General features: G+C 37.8%; 1 protein-coding gene across 1 annotated transcript in view; it reads left to right on the top strand.

Annotated features, from left to right (window-relative positions):
- Positions 1–20,520, top strand: part of ADCY1 (adenylate cyclase 1) — a 145,217-nt gene that overhangs the window by 33,026 nt on the left and 91,671 nt on the right. Inside the window, exon 2 of the mRNA XM_032442541.1 lies at positions 13,711–13,860. Within this exon, the coding sequence (XP_032298432.1) occupies positions 13,711–13,860 (150 nt within the window). The remainder of the gene's footprint in view (positions 1–13,710; positions 13,861–20,520) is intronic.

The raw sequence follows: 20,520 nt of genomic DNA, 5'->3' as shown, positions 1-20,520 counted from the left end.
TTAACTTATCCTCTTTGGATCTTTTATCACTCAGGTCCTATTTGTCCAGCACCAAAAAGTAGTTTTATTTCAGATAGCTGGACAGACAGGAGCTGTGGTCTTTATAACTATGATTTTTACCTAATAACTACAAATTTCTTATTTTGTTCTAAATGCAGAAACAACATTTGATTCCCACAATATCAATGGATTCAGGGCACTAACCCAGGAGATATCTAGTGCCTCAGAACCTGGCCAAAAAAAAAAAAAAAAAAAAAAAAAAAAAATTGATGCAAAAGATTTTCTTTACTGTTATATTCATATCAGAAAAATATTAAAACAAGCAAACAAACAAAAAAAGTGCATTCTTAACTAACAATAGCAGTTAAACAAAATTTATAAGAATAACCAAATATGTGCAGTTTTATAGGGTTCCAAAAATGAGTATAACTGAAACTTTGTTGTTGATGCAAGATTATATTTTTTAAAACTATTTTTATTCTTAAGCGTAGAGAGAGGAAAAGAAAAGAGAAAAAATTGAAAGGTTGTAACGTAATGTGAATTTATATTTTAATATCTTCACTTCTGGTCTGTTCATACTAAATCCTAACTATCTGCTAAATTATTATGAATTTTTACATTAATATTACACATTCTCATTTTTAAATTACCTTTTATAGATGTGTGACTTCCAAGATTGTTTCCTGTAAAGACAGATTTATTTACTTTTTTATAGATCATCAAGGAGATGTAAAAAAAAATATTTAAATGACTGACAAATTATCAAATGAATTGGTGATTAAAATTTCAGTCATTCAGTAAATAGGAAAGCTTTTCTCTGGAGAAACAAGGACCTTCCAGACTTTCATGTATACTTTAGCTTCCTCATAAATATATGGTATGATCAACATACAGTATTTGCTTTTATTATAAGCCCATTTAAATTTTTTTTCCAAATACATTCACATTTAGCACAATTCGGTAAGTTTCTGTGATATTGCTTCTAACTCTTTTCATACCTGTACAGTCTTTATGATACAAGTCCCTTGAGACAGAGAAGATAGTGGATCATTTCAAAAAAGTACTAAAACAAAAAAAAATATATATAAATAAAAGCCTTTCTTGTCTCTCAATTCTGATAAGGCTGTGCCAATAAAGAGCAGGACAATCCCCTCCCTAGCTGGGAGAGCTGGAATGCTCTTCCTGATATACCCCAGGACACACTGGTCTTTTTGACAGCCAGAGTCCACTGTAGACTCAACTATTCAACTTGATGTCAGCCAGAATGCCCAGATCCCTTTCTGCAGAGTTGCTCACCAGCCTTTCATCCCATTTGATCAGAAGTGACATAATGTTTAAGATGAAACATTTATTTAAGAACAGCACCCGGAGATCTGCCCTGAGGCAAGTTAGAGTGGCAGAGTGTAGAAAGCTACGGACAGGTGCATAGAGTGACAGGCACCCCTGGTGGTTTGTAACTTCACATCTGAACAACTTCAGAATCCTGAAACTGTAGAAGAATTTCTGAAACTGCTGTGCTGTATCCCTGGAAGTTCTAGAGAAGCACAAATCACTGCAGCACGCTGAGATTTGGTCCGTGTCTACCAGTCTCTGTTCAACATTATTCAGCATCCTCAAAGGGAAGAGAATGGTCCCACGTGGAGCCTCTGGCAGAAAGCCTTAGAGGAGAGTTGAGATCAACTCTGAGGGTTTTGGAATCAAGGATACAGAAGATCCAAGGCCTACTACATTCCAACTGGAATAAAGAAGATTTTGGCAGCAGAGATAATGGGTCCACGCTGCTTCAGAAGTGGTTGGTACTGAAGAGCAACTCTTGGCACCCCAACTGCCTGTGCTGAGCTGGATGTTCAAAGGGAGGGTCCCTTCTACACATCATGCAACTGATGCTACATGGAGTAAGTGGATCACGCGGACTTCAATAAAGAATCCCAGTCATCTAGAAATCTTAGAATGATTATGGATGTATGTAAAGGCAAAGATTTTGGAACATCACCAGATGAGGAGGTGATAGGTGCTGAAGAGGCCGTACTGTATAATAAACTACCAGAAAATGAAAAGAAATATTCTTTGTTCACCAATGGTTCCTATTGCTTTGTGGGAAAGTATCAGAGGTGGATGGCTGCTGTATGGAGTCCTATGCAACAAGTTGCAGAAGCTGCTGAAGGAAAAGGAAATCCAGCTGTCTTCAGAAATTGCTGAACAAGAGTAGTGGCCAGTGTTCTAACTCTGCACTGACTCCTGAGTGGTAGCAGTTGCTATATGGAGACGGTTAGAACAATGGAACAGATGCAGCCTATTGAGGGGTGAACTTGACCATGGATGCTATTGAACAAGTTATCCATGAATGTGAAACTGGTGCTGTAATTAAGCAAGCCAAGCATCTTGATGGCTGAAATACAAATATTGGAATACCTGGCATGTGAGTTAAGTCATACTTCCACAAACTCACATTTACCATGTGCTTACAATGGTGGAAACAACAAAAACAACCATATAAACACTAGAGCATGGCATTGAGTGGGTATATCACATCCCCTATCATGCACCAGCCTCTGGAAAAACTGAATAATACAATGGACTGTTAAAGACTACATTGAGAGAAAAGGTGCTGGGACATTCAAACACTGGGACACACATTTAGCAAAAGCCACCTGGTTAGTCAACACTCAGGGATCTGCCAATCGAGCTGGTCCTGCCCAGTCAAACCTCTTACATACTGTAGAAGGGGATGAAGTCCCAGTGGTGCACATAAAGAACATGCTGAGCAAGACAGTCTGGGTTATTCCTGCCTCAGGCAAAGGCAAGCTTATTTATGGGACTGCTTTTGCTCAAGGACCTGGGTGCACTTGGTGGGTAATGTGGAAGGATGGGGATATCCATTGTATACCTCAAGGTGATTTGATGCTGGGTGAGAACAGTCAATAATTTGAATTGTATAATGGTAAATTTCTACATAATACTTCACGTCATCTTTACTACAGTTGTTTTATGTCTTATTAACAGTACTACAGTAAGAACCACTGAACAATCTGTGATGAAAACAGAACTACCTTCATCATGCAGTGATGACATGTGGAGCCCAAACTCAGTGAACACCATGGACAGTTTTACATGGATGGCCCATAGACTAAACTAATAATATGTGTGTGTGTATATATATAAAAAAGCAAGATAGGGGACAGTAATTGGTTAGGATGGGTAAAAACTGTGGGGCCCAGGCATGATATGTTATGGAATATGGGTGAGTGTTATCCTAATTTTCATCTGAGACAGCTCTGTTTCTCTTCAGAGTGTCTGGTATGATGCTATATTTTGGTTCTAGGAGAAAAACAATGTTTATAACACACCATTGTTTGTTTATTTTCTCACCCATCCCACTGGGAAAGGGTGGAGGGAACAAATGACTGTGGTGCTTAGCTACCTGGAGGTTTAAATCAGGTTATACCACAACATTGAGTAAAAGAGTAACAGTCCCTGTATCATTCTCATCCATTAAAAACAAACAGAAAACTAACTCTCTTTAACAATGTACTAACTTTTCTCTGAATTTGACATATCAGTAATTCTAATGACCATGTTATTCATAATCGCTTTTCCTGTGCTGAGTAGGCAAGTTTCAGGTCTTCTTCTACTGCTTAATTTTTCCTTTTACCCCCATTAATTCATCTTATTCTTGAAATGTATTTTCTTCCTGCTTTTTTACTGTCCTTTGTTGTTGTTTAAAGATTTATTTATTTCTACAGTTCACATCAACGTTTTTAACTGATTCACAGTATCTTAACTTTTTCCAAGAACTCTTTTTTTTCCCTTCATTCAAATTATAATGCATTAAAATAGAATTAGAAAACCTACAGAGAGCATAGAGATCATAGAAGCCAATGAGCTTTTTTATCATATTTATCATTTTTCTTGAAAAGTATCCAGTCACTCAAAAATTTGGTATATTGTTCTTTCTTACACCCTGATCCCATAATGAAATGTATATGAATCAGTAAGGAACACTATCCAAAATTCTCAATCATAGAATTATGCCTCCATATTTCAGTGCACTCGGATTATTTTTAATCATTCAGCATGGAGATTTTCCAATAATAAACTTGATTTTTTGGGAACAGTAATTGCATATTTTTGCCCCATCCCAGGAAGTACATAAGGCTTATTTGAATGGGGCCCTGGGCAACTGGATCTAGTGCCTAATTTACTGGTTGGTGAGCCTGTCCACAGCAGGGGAACAGGAACTAGATGGTCTTTGAGTTCACTTAGAACCCGAGACATACTACAATTCTGTGAAAACCAGGAGAATTTTGTTTTTTGGTCCAAAACCTTTAGAATTTCTTTGACTTTTTTTGAAATCATTGACATATGAACTAAACTTTTATGTAGAGGAATAACCTCTTACTTTCTTAATAATTTTCTTAAGTGCAAATGAGACTGGAAATATATTTTCCTAATCTTCCATCATTTTATTGCTTGATCAGTTGCTTGCTGACTTTATATACCTGGATTATCTTTGCAAAAATAATTTTCAAATTTGAATAAGAAAATGGCTAACATTTTCTATCTTTTCTGTTAAGTAATTGCTTTCCAACTTTGTGAATATTAAAGCTCTCAAGTCCCAATACTGAAAGAAGATACTACAGATCAAATGTACATGCAGAGCAAAAATGTTATTATCTGCAGAGACAGCTTACTGTAAAGCTTGTCTTGCAAGCTGTAAAGCACAATAGAAGAATAAATGGACTTAATCTAGTAGAACATAGTTTCCTCCAGGCAAACGTTTTTATGTTTTAAAGAAATTTGATCAGAAGTGACATAATTTATCAACTGTTTCAAATATCTGCATGGAGAGGAGATAAGAGAAAGGAAACATGAGTATATTTGTTAGGTCTAGCAGGAAATCTATTCGGCAGACTGAGATCAGTTTCATCCTAATGCAGTCATATTTTCATATAGCAATATACAGGCAGCCAGAGCAACAGCATATGCAATGTATCCTCTTTTTTTGTTTCTGGATACTTTAATTTATCAGGAAAAGAACCAGATTTTTTCTTCAGTGAGTGAAAATGAAGGCTTAACAGCACAGTCATTCATTTTAATTTGCAGGTGAGTTGTTAGAAGACTTCTATATACTCCTAGATATTTCTGGTAAAAACTTTTATAGTAACAAGAAGAAATTTGAGGTCCGTTGATCCACATAAGAATGGTAGACCTGGGTCAGGATAATTAATTCAGATTTGCCTTATATGTTCTAAAATAGTGCATTCCAATGTCATTTCCTAACAATGAATTCATTACAGTATAATATTTGGACACTTGCTTGAACTTACCTTGTACTGATTTTCTCAAGGATAGAACTGTAATCATGCCTAATTGATGTACAATGCATTGGGAACCTGCTTGTAGCCATGGTGGTCTCCAAAATACTCAGTCAAATCTTGAAAAAGTCCTCTGAAGCTAAATTGAAAACAAAAATAAAAAATTAATCCAAAGAAGAAGTAACTTCAGCATAGGATGGCATCATTTCAGTATCAAACAGATGGTGTGGTGTCTGCAGCATTTGTAACCTTGGCTGGGATAATATTTCATTCCTGGTGTCACATCTACACTTGGCAAGAATGAATGTGAATTGCTAGAGAGCAAGAGTTGGACATGGAAGACAATGTTTTGTAATCAGCTCAGTCACTGACCAGAAGAACGACTACTTCCTGGCCAAGGCTCGGTTTCCCATCACTGCATTATTGGCAGAGCTTTGTACAGGTGCCCTTTGAAAACTAAACCTGAATACTGAGAAATCCTTAGGGAAAATATGGAAGTGCAGTACAGCTATTAGAACATGCGGGAGCTCAATACATAGTTACCAATATTCAATAAACTGGATTCTATAAGAGGCACTTTCTGGATTATGTTTTATGGTTACTAATACAACCAAGCCATGCCGCAGGAGCATAAGGCAGTGCTGATGGCACGGTCAACTGAGAAACAAGTATGTCTGTGAGCCTGGGAATGGAACTATTTCAGTCAGGCTAGGCTCTTTTTCTCCTGGGTTGTTACAGAAGCAATCTAAAAATGTAGTGCTCTTTGCTGAACTGATGTCATGGCCTCATTTTATGTCTCTGACAGCTGTACAATAGATAAGAAATGCTTCCTGTCTACAGCAGGCAGGAGCCAGAGTGAGGCTGCTACAAGCCATTTCTCAGTCATGCATAAGACTCAAATGTAGAAAAATTGCATTTAAGATCTAAAGGACCAGTTGCCTAGCAACTCTAGTCCCACAAAAGGCTTAAAACTAGCTTGAATTGTGTAGCTCCCCAAGTCATTATTGTCATATGTTTAGATACTGCAGTTTTTTTAGTGAAAAAAATGCATATATTGAGATGTTCTGAATAATTATTATGTGGGAACAAGTCTTGGAAAGGAATCACATGTTGCTTACAGTAAATGCAAACAGCTTTCTGTACTGTGCTGTAATTCCACAACATAGCATAATTCTAACAAATGCAGAAAGCAGAGAGAGCTGCACATTTTTGTTTGATGTAGCACAGCTTCAGGGACTGATCACCTCACAAAGAATAGGAAAAAAATAATAAAAATAAGCAGGTCATAATTTCTACAGTTATTTCAAATGAAATAATGTGATGTATTCATTTGTGGTTGCTAGATAGCATTTTTAATGCTTCAGAACAATTACAGTGACCAAAAAATCCCCAAACCATAACAATCCACTCCAAAGCACAGAACCGAGAGCTTGTTTGTTTTATGGTGACTTACAGTCCACTACTAGAAGAGTGTAAGAGCAAACTCAGGAAAGAAGCATATGAAACATTTGCTTCTCTTAGCATGGGCTGATTTGTGGGATATGACATATAAGCCAGTTTTCAAGAATAGTTTGACTATTTCTGGGCAGATCATTGTGTCTTGATTTTCTCAGATGGTAGTGACTGAGATCATGCAATTGCATTTAAGGTATATGATCCTGTTGTGGACCTGTCACATGCTCAAGTGCAAAACCATAATATAATAGCACAAGAAAGCTATACCTGAAATATCATTATATCATATTTGATATCTTTTCTTCAAGTGAAAAACCATGCAAATCAGCCAGTTCTCATACATGCATATGCTTGACTAGTTTTTAATGAGTGATTGATAAATGACACTGCGTATGAGTTGGTAGTTGTTTTGGCTTCACTTGTAGTATTCTTTAGATATTCTGTTCTGTCCATAATAGCTCCAGTATTTCCGTTGGCTTTGGACAGTTTCTTGACGTGTGCAATTATTTTTCTGTAATGTCTGGCTTGATATATAGAAATATTTCTAATATTAAAATAAAGTAGGCTTGTCTGAGCTTAATTGTCAGTAATACCCTCTTAGGGTATGCTGAAGATCCAGATGGTGTGAATGGAGAAGTAAACTATGGAGAATAGCAGAGCAGTTTTTTTCTTAGTAGGTGGCATGAAGTAACTGGGACAAATACAATAGAAGAAAGAGATGACTGTTTATTCAAAAAAGGAATTTGTTTGTTTAATTTGGAGATAATTTGTTTGACTCACTCCTCTGGTACCAGTGCATGATTTTTGAGATGCAGTCAAGAGTTAAGGTACAAGTCTCTGTCACTTCAGCAAAAGGAGAAAGCAGGTGTAGTAATTAAGTATTCTCAAAAGGTTGCAAAATGAGTTGAGTGAATTACTTAAAGCTATGTCAAGATCAAGAATCAACTACACATTCTCTATGCAATCTTGTGACGTAAATAAGGCACTGGTATAATGGTAACATTTACCATAACAAGGAAAAGAGAAATGATTTTTGTTTTAATCTAAGAAAGCTTTTGTTCATTATATCAACAATTTTCGTAAACAACAGGGTCTTGTTTTGCTGTAAAGAAGGAAGCACTGACACAGTTTGTAAGCTGTTCATGACTTTTCCTTAGAGACAGGAATCAAAATAGACATTCCTACTGTACAGTAATGTATTTCGTTGCCATATCTTTCAGACTATTTTGACAGAATGCTGCATTGTCTGTACAATAGATACAACAATGACTCAGAAATTACTTTCTGTGGGTTAAGACACACAGGAAAAATCTTGATCTTTTTCTTTTTCTTTCTTTTTTTTTTTTTTCCTGCATTGTTCAGCCTAGTCCACACTCCTTTATTTTATGGGACACCACAATAGCTCATGCTGCTGAGGATAAGTTGGCTATTGATATTATCTCTTCAATTATGAGGGGCTTAATCTTGAGAGTAGTAGCTATTTAAATCACTTATCTAATTTTACACACAAAACAAACTCAGCTTTTAGAAAATAGAATTAAGTTTTTTTCGCTGGTAATTTATATGGTTTAGCCTATTTCAATTGAGTATTTCAGTATCCATTTACATTTTTACTTTTTTGTTAAATGGTTTTTGAGTCATGCAGAAGTTTTATTTTACACCTTTGTGAATTAGCCACATTAGGCAATTTTGTGAGACAAACAGAAAGAAAAGGTAACTCTTAGTAACTGTTGAGGAAGCAGTGCTCTGTGAAAAGGCAAACAATGTGTTTTATGTAGATATGTAGAAGTTTTCACGCTTCTTTGAGAAAAAGTGAGATCATGTAAGATTCTTGCTTTCAGGCTTGACAGATTCTTCAAAGAATCACTCAAGAAAGAGTAGATCATTAATTGAGCTCTTTGATCCTTTTGCAGGTGTGCGTATTTTGCATGCTTCTTACCTGCAGAATTACTTGCCCACTCCTTGATGGGGATTGCAACAGTGCATGTTGGGATTCTCTACCAAACTGCCTAGCAAAACTAATTTGAGACCCAAGAAGGTAAATGAACTAAAAGAGAAAGGGACAGAAACTTTATGGAAGTGCCTGCTGGGGCTGGTAGTCCCTCTTCATGGACTACCTCTCTGTGTCAGAAGTCTGTCTGTTAATATCCACTGGAGTGAACATGCACAATGTGAGATTCAGTCACAGCAATGAAAACCACATCCCTAATGCATTTTTGTTATTCTAGCTAATCTGTAATCTCACCCACTATGGGTAACAGTTTGAAAGAAATTACAGTTGTGTTACATTAAGTAAATTATTTCTTCAGTAGTTATGTAAATAGGAGATGATGGTGAAATCTGAAGAGCTCTCTTTTTGATACTGAGTAGTTATATGGTGAATAATGTATGAAGGGACTAAAATGAAATTCTTTGATATTTCAGCATTTTTGGATTCTTCAGCATCTCTTCAAAAATTTTAGAAGCTTGTCTCTCAGTCTCTCCTTGAATTATGTCAGATAATGTGAATAAGTTACGTATATGTGTATGTGTCATTATAGGGTGGTATTAGTGCATTAACACATTAAAATGAAAGGGACCATGAAAATGGTATATATTTGGAAAAAATACAGTCAGAATTGTATGTAGTTTGTAACTGGGGAAAAAGTACTAAATAAGCAAAAGTGTTGTGGAGGGGAAGAACTCATCGCAGGAGACAGTCTGACCTACTTTCTTTACTCACATTTTGAAATCTATTAATCTTTTACTTGCTTTTTTCATAATTCCCTGCAGGCCAGAGCTGACAGCTAACCCTCTGTTTTATCTTAAACTACTCAAAGCATATGGGAACTTACCCTGCTGAGTCTGAAAGTGGTTGCATGATTACAGCAATCCACTGTTTACTCCAGTCCAGATGATCATCACTGCTTGAGAGAAATCATAATAATCTCAGAACAGTTGGCATACTGCTAAAATACATGATCTGCTCGCATCTGAAGGCTAGAAACCAAGTTGACTGAAATTATTTTTTCAACATGTAATTATTTATAAGTCACTCATACATAAAGGTAGTATTCTGAATACTGTGCTATTAATAGCTGCTTTGTATATGGGTAATATAAGGTAGTCACGTTGTCTGTAACTCCTGACTGTTCATTCTTTGCTCTCTGTCTACTCCGTTTGAATATGGCCTTTACAAATTCCACTGCAATTTTAAGACTTAGCTTTCCCGTACACTGTTGTCACTACATTTCAGCATAAAATGCAAAGATAAGGCAAGTGCAGCAGTATTCATGTCTCCAAAAGTAGGGTTCAATTGGAATTTCTACAGAAATTTCCATTTACTGGTGTTTAACTTCTGCTGAAAATTGATACACCTCAAACAGATTTGAGTGTTGAAGCAAAATAAAGCACAATAGGAACTGCCAACCATTTATGATCATCTATATCATGAAAGAATCTTTTTGTATTTTGCTTTTCATCTTCAAATTTTTACATGCATGTTCAACAAGGAGAAATAAAGTAGATATAGACCCCTTTTCTTGTTGCAGGATATCATTTGACTTTGTGCTGGTAGGAATGTTTGAAGGGAATCTGTTAATGTCCTCTTAGTCAATAATTGCAAAGAATGAAGAAAGAAGTGATGCAGATGAGAACATAGTGACCAAGGAACAGGATAAGGCTGAGGTACTTAATGCCTTCTTTGCCTCAGTCTTTAATCATAACACTAGTTACTCCCTGGGCACACAGACCCTTGTGCTGGAAGACAGCAATGGGGGACAAAACAGGCTTCATAATCCATGAGGATGATTTTGAACCTGCTTCAAAAGCTGGACACTCACGAATCCATGGTGCCAGATGGATTGCACCCTGGAGTGCTGAGGGAGTTGGCAGATGTGGTTGCCAAGCCACTCTCCATCATCCTTCAGCAGTCCTGGCTAACTGGAGATGTCCTGGTGGACTGGAGACTGGCAAATGTGATACCCATCTTCAAAAAGGGCCGGAAAGATGATCCTGGTAGCTACAGAACTATCAGACTCACATCAGTGCTAGGGAAGGTTGTGGAACAAATAATCTTGAGAGCCAACACAGACCAGTTAAAGGTCAACAAGGAGATCAGGACCAGTCAGCATGGGTTCATGAATGGTAGATCCTGTTTGACAAATTTGGTATAATTCTATGACAAGGTGAGCTGCTTAGTGGATGAAGGTAAGGCTGTCAATGTGGTCCATGTGAACTTCAGTAAAACCTTTGACACTGTCCCCCACAACATTCTCATTGAGAAGCTGTCTGGCCACAGTTTGGAGGCCGCACACTCTGCTGGGTGAAACACTGGCTGGATGGCCAGGCCCAAAGAGTTGTGGTCAATGGAATTAAATCCAGTTGGTGACTGGTAATGGGTGGTGTCCCCCAGGGCTAAGTACTGGGGCCACTTCTATTTAACATCTTTATTAATGATCTGGATGAGGGGATTGAGTGCACCCTCAGTAAGCTTGCAGATAACACCAAGCTGAGAGAGAGTGTTGATCTTCCAGAGGTGAGAAAGGCACTACAGAGGGATCTGGATAGAATGGATCGATGGGTCAAGGTAAACTGTGTGAGTTTCAGTAGGGTCAAGTTTTGGGTCTTGCATTTTGGTCACAACAACCCCAGTCAACCCAACAGGCTTGGGGAGGTGTGTCTGGAAAGCTGTATGACAGAAAGGGACCTCAGTGTGCTGATGGACAATTGGCTGAATATGAGCCAGCAGTGTGCCCAGGTGGCCAAGAAGGCTAATGGCATCCTGGCTTGTATCTGGAATGTTGTGATGAGAAAGACTAGGAAAGTAATCCTGCCCCTGTACTCAGCACTGGTGAAGCTCCACCTTGAGTACTGTGTTCAGTTTTGTGCACCTCAATACAGAAAGGATATTGAGGTACTGTAGCAGGACCAAAGAAGGTTAACAAGGCTTGTGAAGGGCTTGGAGAACATGCCCTATGAGGAGCAACTGAAGGAACTGGGGATGTTTAGTCTGAGTTGGCTGAGGGGAGATGTTACTGCTTTCTTCATATACCTGAAAGGTGATTACAGCAGTGAGAGTGGGGCTGGGGAAGTGGCCTCAAGTTGCACCAGGGGAGATTTAGGTTAGATATCAGAACAAGCTTCTTTACAGAATGGGTTGTTAAGCACTGGAACAGGCTCCCCAGTGAGGTAATTGAGTCACCATCCCTGAATGTGCTTAAAAAACATCCAGATGTGGTGCTCAGGAACATGATTTAGTAGAGGACTGTTAGGGTAGTATGATTAGTTTGATGTTGGTCTTGATGATCTTGAGTGTCTTTTCCAACCTACGTAATTCTATGATTCTGTGATTTAAGATAGAAGAACTATGAACAAGTATCTGGAAAGCCTGTTCATAGGGAATCTTCAATTCACCTCATTATACAGAGATGATACTGGATTTATACTGCCATTAGGTATACGTGACAAATATCTTTATTATTTTTGTGGGATGAAATACTTTCCAAAGGGTCTTCAAATCAGCAGAAAGTTTCTGCATGACATTTTGAATCTTTACTCTCTCTGTTAACTGAGTTCTAGTCTGATGCTTATCTTTAAAATGATGTCATGAATGTTAGTAAGCATTTTCTACAGTGGTGTGAATGATTTTATTTTTGTTAAAAAATTGATTTTGCTGTTCACATAGAGAGACACTTCAAATTTTAAAATATTTATATATCTTAATGAACAATTTTAGTTGCATGGGATTTTCACATGTTACTTACTGTAATGTTTCTATTTGTTCTTGTTATGCTCCACCTTGGCCAATTTAAGTGCCAACTGGGTTCTGAAATTTTGGAAATTCATGAGTCCCATGAATCCTCATCAATATTCTGTGGTAGAGACTATAGTAAATATGGAGAATAAGACTGAAAAGATAGTTGGTAAATAGAACTTACAGCCCCCTTTCTAAAGAAACGCTGCTTTGCAAAATTCACCATCTAGAGATACTTATGAGTTTTTGTTAACATCATTATTCTATTAAAATATCAAGGTTTCAGAAATCAGAGATGAAGTGAGAAATTTGCATGGGACTGTCTTGAATAAGGAGGTGATGTGCAAGATAGTGTTATTTATGCTAGTTTAATTAACTTTTCTCCTGTATTGTAAACACATTAAAAAAAATAAAAAATCAGCAAGACTATTAAGTCATTTAGGTGTTGTTCTTCAAAGCACTGCTTATACAAATAATTCCAAAATAATTAATTGGTATTATGCAATTATTATGAAGTTATACAAGCATACCCGTGAGTGTGGGATTATATAAATGATGCAATCATTTTGTGCATCATTTGAAAGCACTTAACATCTTCTAGAAGGTACACCACACGGTAGCATCAACGGTGTTTTGGGGAAACTTCTTAAAAAATATAGTGCATTCTCTAACAGTGTGGACAGAAAATATTTTTCATATACAAAGTGCACAATATGAAAAACTGGAATACATAGGAATAGATTTTGAAATAGTTACAGGTTTTGATAATACCTCACTTCTCAAATAAATAAAAAAAGGGGCGGGGGGGGGGGGACACAGTAGTTTCCCTAAGTTGTAAGGGTATAGGAAAATAATTTCTGTATAGTGAGCATCATGCAGTTAAGCAAATGCTGAAGTGCTTTCTTACCAGATGGACTGATGAAAGAACTGATGCTGAACAAAAATAATAACCTACCAATTGTCATAAGAGAAACTCAGCAGCTAAGGAATTCTGTATTGTGCAGTGTTGCCTGTCGTTGCCTGTCTGGACTTGTTATTATAGTTCCTCTGCAGTTGGGTTATGTGAAGGGATTTCAGTGACATGACTAGCAAGGGAGAATTTTAAAGAGGGTTGTTTCTTTCTTTTCAAATTTATTTTGCTGAGTAGAAAAGTAAAATAAATCTGTATTTTAAAATATTTATTTTTATTTTCTTTTTTCCTTACAGCTTGTGGCCAATGCAATCCTTTTTGTCAGTGTAAATTTGTATGGGGTCTTTGTGAGGATTTTGACAGAAAGGGCTCAGAGGAAGGCATTCCTTCAGGCCAGGAACTGCATAGAGGACAGGCTGAGGCTGGAGGATGAAAATGAAAAACAGGTCAGTTTTTTCTTCTTCTCTGTTTCTTAAGAATTTGTTGTAGTTCCATGAACCACAGGTCAAGACATTACTCCTGAGTGAATAGTAGGGTGTGTGTACACTTCCACTCTGAAAAAAGCATGCCGCCTCCTATGCCTGCTTTATCTCTTCATCCCTAGTATGCACACATGCTTTGCTCTTCATCACACTCTTTTTTCACTTCAAGGATATTATTGTGTGTTATATAGGCTGTAAAAATTCCTCTCCTGCCTGTGTGCAATACCCAGTTTACATTAATAACACATAAGAATGGAAGTTGTCTTTGTCATGTCGAAAAGTGTCCCAATCAAATTTGGAAATAATGAGAAAAACGGCAGATCTTGCTACTCATATGATACTCCCAGTTTCAAACCTTGAATCCATCAAAATCCATTCATTCTGAAAACTCTGGACAGATCTTGTTTTCCATCTACACAGCAACAGAGGTCCACTCTAGACTAAATACACTGGTTCTCTAACAGTAATAGCTCCAATTTATTTCCATGGAAACTACAACAGATACAAAGTACACAATTAACATTTATTTGATAGAGAACATACCTAGCTACAAAACACTATTTTTCAATGGAGTCACCACTTTGAGCTATGTGCTTTCACCAGTGATGAACTAGAGTCTGCATGCTGTGCTTGCAAAAAATATGCACTATCACATGTGACCAGTATCGTCATCACTACCACTGAAACACAATGTCCACTATCTCACTGTTTGGTCTCCACAAACATTTAGCAAGCAGCAGTAAATGTCAATAAGTGCAAGGTTTTCCACATGGAGGACTTGCACGCCTTTGATTCATGTGCACATCCGTTACAAATACCATTTTGTCACACTGCCCCTCTGCTGTCATCTGTCACTTGGCAATAAAATTTAACAGAATATTATAAGAAAGGTTTGGCCCTTAATTCCATACCACCATAATGGTATCTGCTGATTATGAAAGCTTTTTAAGGAACTTGCTTGCTTTCTAGCCAATGGATTGTTAGTGGATATGTACTGAATACGTGTGTTAGAATATAAAAAGGCTTGCTTAGAAGAATAAACAGGGATGCAAAAGATGATAGAAATACACAAGATGATACGAATACACAAGATGATGGGGATACACAAGATGATGTAGATACACATCATGATCATGATCACCACAGCAACAAAGAAATCTTCCAGGCACAAGAATCCTGTGTTGTCTTGCTAACTCACAACATTAAGTGGTATTCAAACCTTGCTCTAGAAGACCTCAAGGTTCTTAAAAGGAGTGCTTCACACGCTATCCTGCAGTTCCAATTTACTGTGCAGAAATAATGTTGGTGCATAAGTACTGTTCTGATAGAGATCTAATGAAAATATTTTTATTACCTGAACATCAGCGGGTATATTCTTTAAACAGTTTTATCTGTTTGGTGTCTGTTGAAAATTACTAGTAGAGTCAAAGTCTATAGGTTTGTTTCTGGGCTTTTGTAATCTAAAACAGCAGATTCTGAAAGATATAAATGCACCAGAATTGAAATGTAATGGTAAACAGTTGCCTAAATCCCATTTGTCTGTTTGAAAACCCTTCTGGAATACAACATGAAAACCATACATCAGATGTTTGGTTGTTGGTTTTATTTTTGTTGTTGGTTTTTTTTTCTTCTGTATATATAACATTAGCAATGTGTCTTATCTTGTATTTTATCCGTGTATATAGAAACAAGAAAGCAACAAATTACACATTACTACTACTATTGTTTATTTTATACCAAAGGAATACTGTAAATGTTATTCCAGTGCAGTGCAAAGTCAGTGAAGAAAATACATTTTTCTCCTATATATGTGAAACTAACTTTCTAGGATACCATAGAACTTGGTGCGGTGATAAAGTACACAAACTAGCTGTTGGAAGTACCACTGAAATACTTTTCATGGCTGCTTTTACAACACATTAGAATACTTAGTGTGCCCTGGTGGCACAAGTGGTAGGAATGCCACCTTGCAACACTGGGGCCCAGAGTTCGAATCCTCCCTGTGGCGCAAGTCATAGAAGTGCCGCTCTGCTACACAGAGGCTCGAATCCTGGGGGTTGGACTCGATGATCTCTAAGGTCCCTTCCAACCCACACGAGACTATGATACTATGATACTATGATACTTCTAAAACCCATGCAAGATTTAACTGATTACAGACTGCAAAACTAACATGCATTTCCTAAGGTTTAACGTAGCCCAAGTTTCCAGTTTCTTACCAGTATTCAAAGGTTCTTCAGAAGATTAAAAGACTTTACTGACCTTTTTCAGTAGTTGTATTCTTTCCCAAATTTTTGTTTTCTGAACTACAAATGTCATATTAAAATGAACAGATTTTTTAAAAATCAGACTTCCTTTTCTCTTTCAAATGCTCTGACCTAAATATCACTGCCTATTTACATTGAGAATTGTAATCAAAACTACTAAAACCTTTCCCTGTTATGTCTGTGTAAGTTTCTAACAAGAACAGAAAGAACAAACTCTTCACTTTTGAACATAAACAGCTTTCTGGATTTAAAGTGTTACTTGTATAAGACTGTTGCCAGAGCTGGAAGTGAGATTTCTTCCTCTGTGTCCTACTTAGTGATTCCTCTCATTTGGGAATCATTAGTAGTAATAGCCCCTTTGAGATAGTTTTGTTAAATTTATTTTTAGAAACAGGAGCAAAGATCTCATGTTGTAGCATTTTCAGGTTCATCTGCATTTTCAGGAGTATGTAGGAATGCTTTGAAAGAGGCTTGAGAAGAAGGGAAGTGACTGACTCTTTTTGATGGTGGGGGAGGTTTGCTTTGTTTTTTAATCCAGTTTAATATTCACCATATTGTCTGTTCTCAGTGGTTATGACTAATAAGTGGCCTCTGCTGTGGAATCATCCATTTACTATGTTGGAAAATGTTAGCCTGCAGTTCCAAAGTAATACCTGAAACCAAGACTGTGGACCAAACAAGCTTTAGAATGTGAATAATTATAATCATTCTGTTGGGATAACTATCTTCCCCATGTTGCTATAAATTCCATCAGCAAGACCCTTCTCTGCAGAGCAGGCAGGCAGGACCAAATATTGTGAGGTGAATCCTTTTCCCCATAACAAGAACTATTTAGTTCCATGAAAACTACAGCAGATAAAAAGAACACAACAACAGTATTTGATAGAGGAAATTCTCAATTACAAAACACTATTTTACAACATAGACCTTACCATTAGCTAAGCCTTTTTGGCAGTGATGAGCAAGAGACTGCATGCAGTGCTCATAAAAATCTGCACAAGTAAAGGTGACCCACTGTTTCATAGTTGCTGTGATGATGTAATTACGAAGAAAATATTGCCCATGCAGTTCATCTTTTATCACCCCAAGAAGATGGAAGTCAGAAGACATAAAACCTCGAATATACAGGGAATGTTGTAGGATAATCCAGCCAAGATTAGCAGTGTACTCTGTGGTCTTTAAACTTATGTGGGGCTCAGCATTATCATATTGCAAAAGAAAGGTTCTCTTCTTCTTTCACCCAACTCTGGAATCTTGAACCCTTATCTTCAAGTTAGCATCATGATATAGTGATCTGAGTTCTGAGAAGCACAGAACAACTCCTTTCCTATCCTAGAAACAGTGCACATCATTTTACCCTCTGAGGACTGCACTTTGAACTTTTTCTTTGATGGAGAACAAACATCTCGCTGCTTCTTTTTGGACTGCTGTTTTGACTCTAGCTCATAGTGGTGACACCATGTCTTGTCATTAGTAATGATACAATCCAGGAAACTGTCACCATCAGCCTCTTTTTGGTTCAGCCTGTGAACCAAACCCAGGCTTTTGGGTAGCCTGTTCCAGCACCTTACCACTCTTGTAGTAAAGAACTTACCCCTGACATCCAACCTAAATCTTCCCTCCTTCAGTTTAAAGTCATTTCCTCTTGTCCTGCTGTTATCTATCCTTGTAAAGAATTTACTTCCCTCCTGTTTACAGGCTCCAGTGTATGGCCACTGGAAGCAAGGTTGGCCAACATAGGAGGACTTCAAAGAGCTGTTTATAATTGTAGGGAGAAAATTTTTGCTCAGATAGAGTTAAAGCTGGTCAGAACTATGTGGGAAAGTAAAAAGGTCTTTTCAATATCTTAACTGCAAAAACAGGGCCAGAGATTGTTTCATTACTTGATGAGGATGGTCCCCTCACAAATAGGGATACACATAAAACAGGAATGTTTGCTGCCTTTGTCTTCAATACCTGGAGTGCTGAGTTGTAGGACTGACTGTGGTAACAATAAACTCCCAGCCAACACTGAACTAGTGCTAGATTTGCTAATCCAGCCATATGCATATATGTCTATGAATCCCAATGGGATTCATCCTTGGATAAATTGCTTGCATCTGTGTTCCCCACGTGACCAGAAGGGGTGTACCCAGGGTGGAGCCACCTTGGGCACCTATAAGGGCTAGCCACTGAAAGAAGAGTGTCTATTGGATCTAGGTTGCTTTCTGTGAATGAGGCCTGTATGGCCAGAGATTCCCCTTTACTAGTTAGGTGAGTTTTTGTCTTCTTTCTCTATGCATATTAGCCTTCCTGCATATGCTTCATCTGGCATTACTAGGAAACCATCAGAAGCAATTTTGAAGAACACCCTGCTAGAGGCTCCCTACGACTAGAACCTCTAGAAATGTGATCAGTGGTAACTCAAAAAAGGAAATATTTTTCTGGGAATTCCAGCAGTTACACCTCCTGAGGGATAACAGCCAGCCAAAATTACAGTACTGAATTAACAGCCCTAGTAAAAAGGTTTTCTCAAAAACTGAGAGTCTCTCTGCATGGCTTAAGACTATGGAATATAGAGGCAAAAGGCTTTAAGGTTAACAGGCCCAAGACATCAAAACTAGTTTCCATCACATCACACCTGGCCAAGAAGCACAGATTACATTCACCCGTTGGGCATGATGATGGGAACCACTCTTTATTACAGTGGCTAGATGCTGTGTGTCACCTTATAAGGTGACAATGAAATGAAGGCAGAATGAAAACGATGTGCCTGCTCATAGTGGAATGTGGGGTAACATGTGGACTTACAAAAATATATATAAGGGAATTAGGAATTAAAGGGGCTGTTTATGAGAGGGACTTTGAAAGTCATGACCTAGTAAAGTTCCCAGTTGGGGTGAGAGATCCAATCCTGCAGCAAGCCCCCTCTCATCAATATGGCACCTAGTACCTATTTTGAATCCTCTGGTAGCTGGAGGTGTAACTGTCCAACAAGCAGCACAGACAGTAGCTTACCCAAGGGAAACAGAATGCCTAAGATACAGGTGAAATCTTCAGCCTATAAAAACTAGAGAGATTTGACCTCATAAACCAGCTTGAAGGGCTCTACGATCAGGGCTAATGAGAGTGTCTCACCAGCGATTATGGAATGATCTCATAAAAGCAGGGGTGTGAATCCGAAAGACAGATGGATTGCTATAGATGATTTAGTTATCTATCATGATTTTCAAGCAGGTGTATTGTTATAGGAGATTTTGAAGGGAGAATGATTCCAGTAACCCAGAGTCAGTTGATGTTGGGTGTTAGGCATCTCTCCCCCTGGAAGTATAAGGTTTCTGTAGTCCCAGTTCAGGAATATATATTGGGTATAGGCTGTGGTGAATCGCTAATACGAAGTACCATTGACTCCCATAGGGATGACACATTATGAAAACTATGCAGGAATTAGAGAAAGTAGGAATTACATGGCCTGTCTATAAATCAGATGAAATATAGTGCATGTCTGTAAGATTACAAGGAACTAAATAAAGTGACCCTACTAATTCATGCTGCAGTAGCCAGTATAGTCATCTTCCTGGATATATTGAGCAGGAAACTGGAGACTTCTCCCATGTCCTGGATCTGCCCAGTGCATTCTTTGGCATCCCAATTGCTGAGGAATTATGAGACCAATTTGCTTTTAATTGGGAGAATAGGCAGTGGAACCTTCAGGTCCAACCACAAGGGTTCATGTGTTCTCCAAAGTTCTGCTACAATGTGGCAGTGTATGATTTGGAACAAAAAGAGATAACATTAATGATGTAAAGCTAATGTTAACTCATCAGTATGATGATGTGATCTCTTTCTCTTGGGAAGAGCTGGAGAAAGTGGTAGGCAATTGTTGGCTTATTTGCAGGAGGAAGGATGTGTTATCAGTCCACAGAAAATCCAAGGGTCTGGACTATTAGTGAAATTTTTGGGAGTTATTTGGTCAGGTAAGACTAAGATCTTACCCAACACTATTATTAATAAAATCCCAGTATTTCCGGTACCAACCATGGTGGAAAAATTGCAGGAATTTCTGGGCAAACTGGGATATTGGAGAGCCTCCATACCGCCACCTTGCACAGGTCTTAAGATCTCTATATCAATTAAGAAAGGCTAGTTGTGAGATTGGGGATGAGAAAAACAGAAAGCTTTTCAGCAGGTAAAGTTAATAGTTATCCTAAGAACCTATGCTTGTTTATTTGATCCCACTGTCCTTGCTAAACTCAGGAAGGGTTTGTTTGTGGATCTGGCAGTACCAGATTTCTGTTTGGATCCTAGTTGTTTTTTGGTCCCGGGCATGGCATGGAGCAGAAAATAGATGGTATGATTGAAAAGCAGTTATTTGTTA

The sequence above is a fragment of the Coturnix japonica genome, chromosome 2 (assembly GCF_001577835.2).
Source record: "Coturnix japonica isolate 7356 chromosome 2, Coturnix japonica 2.1, whole genome shotgun sequence".
Taxonomy (NCBI): domain Eukaryota; kingdom Metazoa; phylum Chordata; class Aves; order Galliformes; family Phasianidae; genus Coturnix; species Coturnix japonica.
This window is presented reverse-complemented; position numbering and strand designations above follow the sequence as displayed.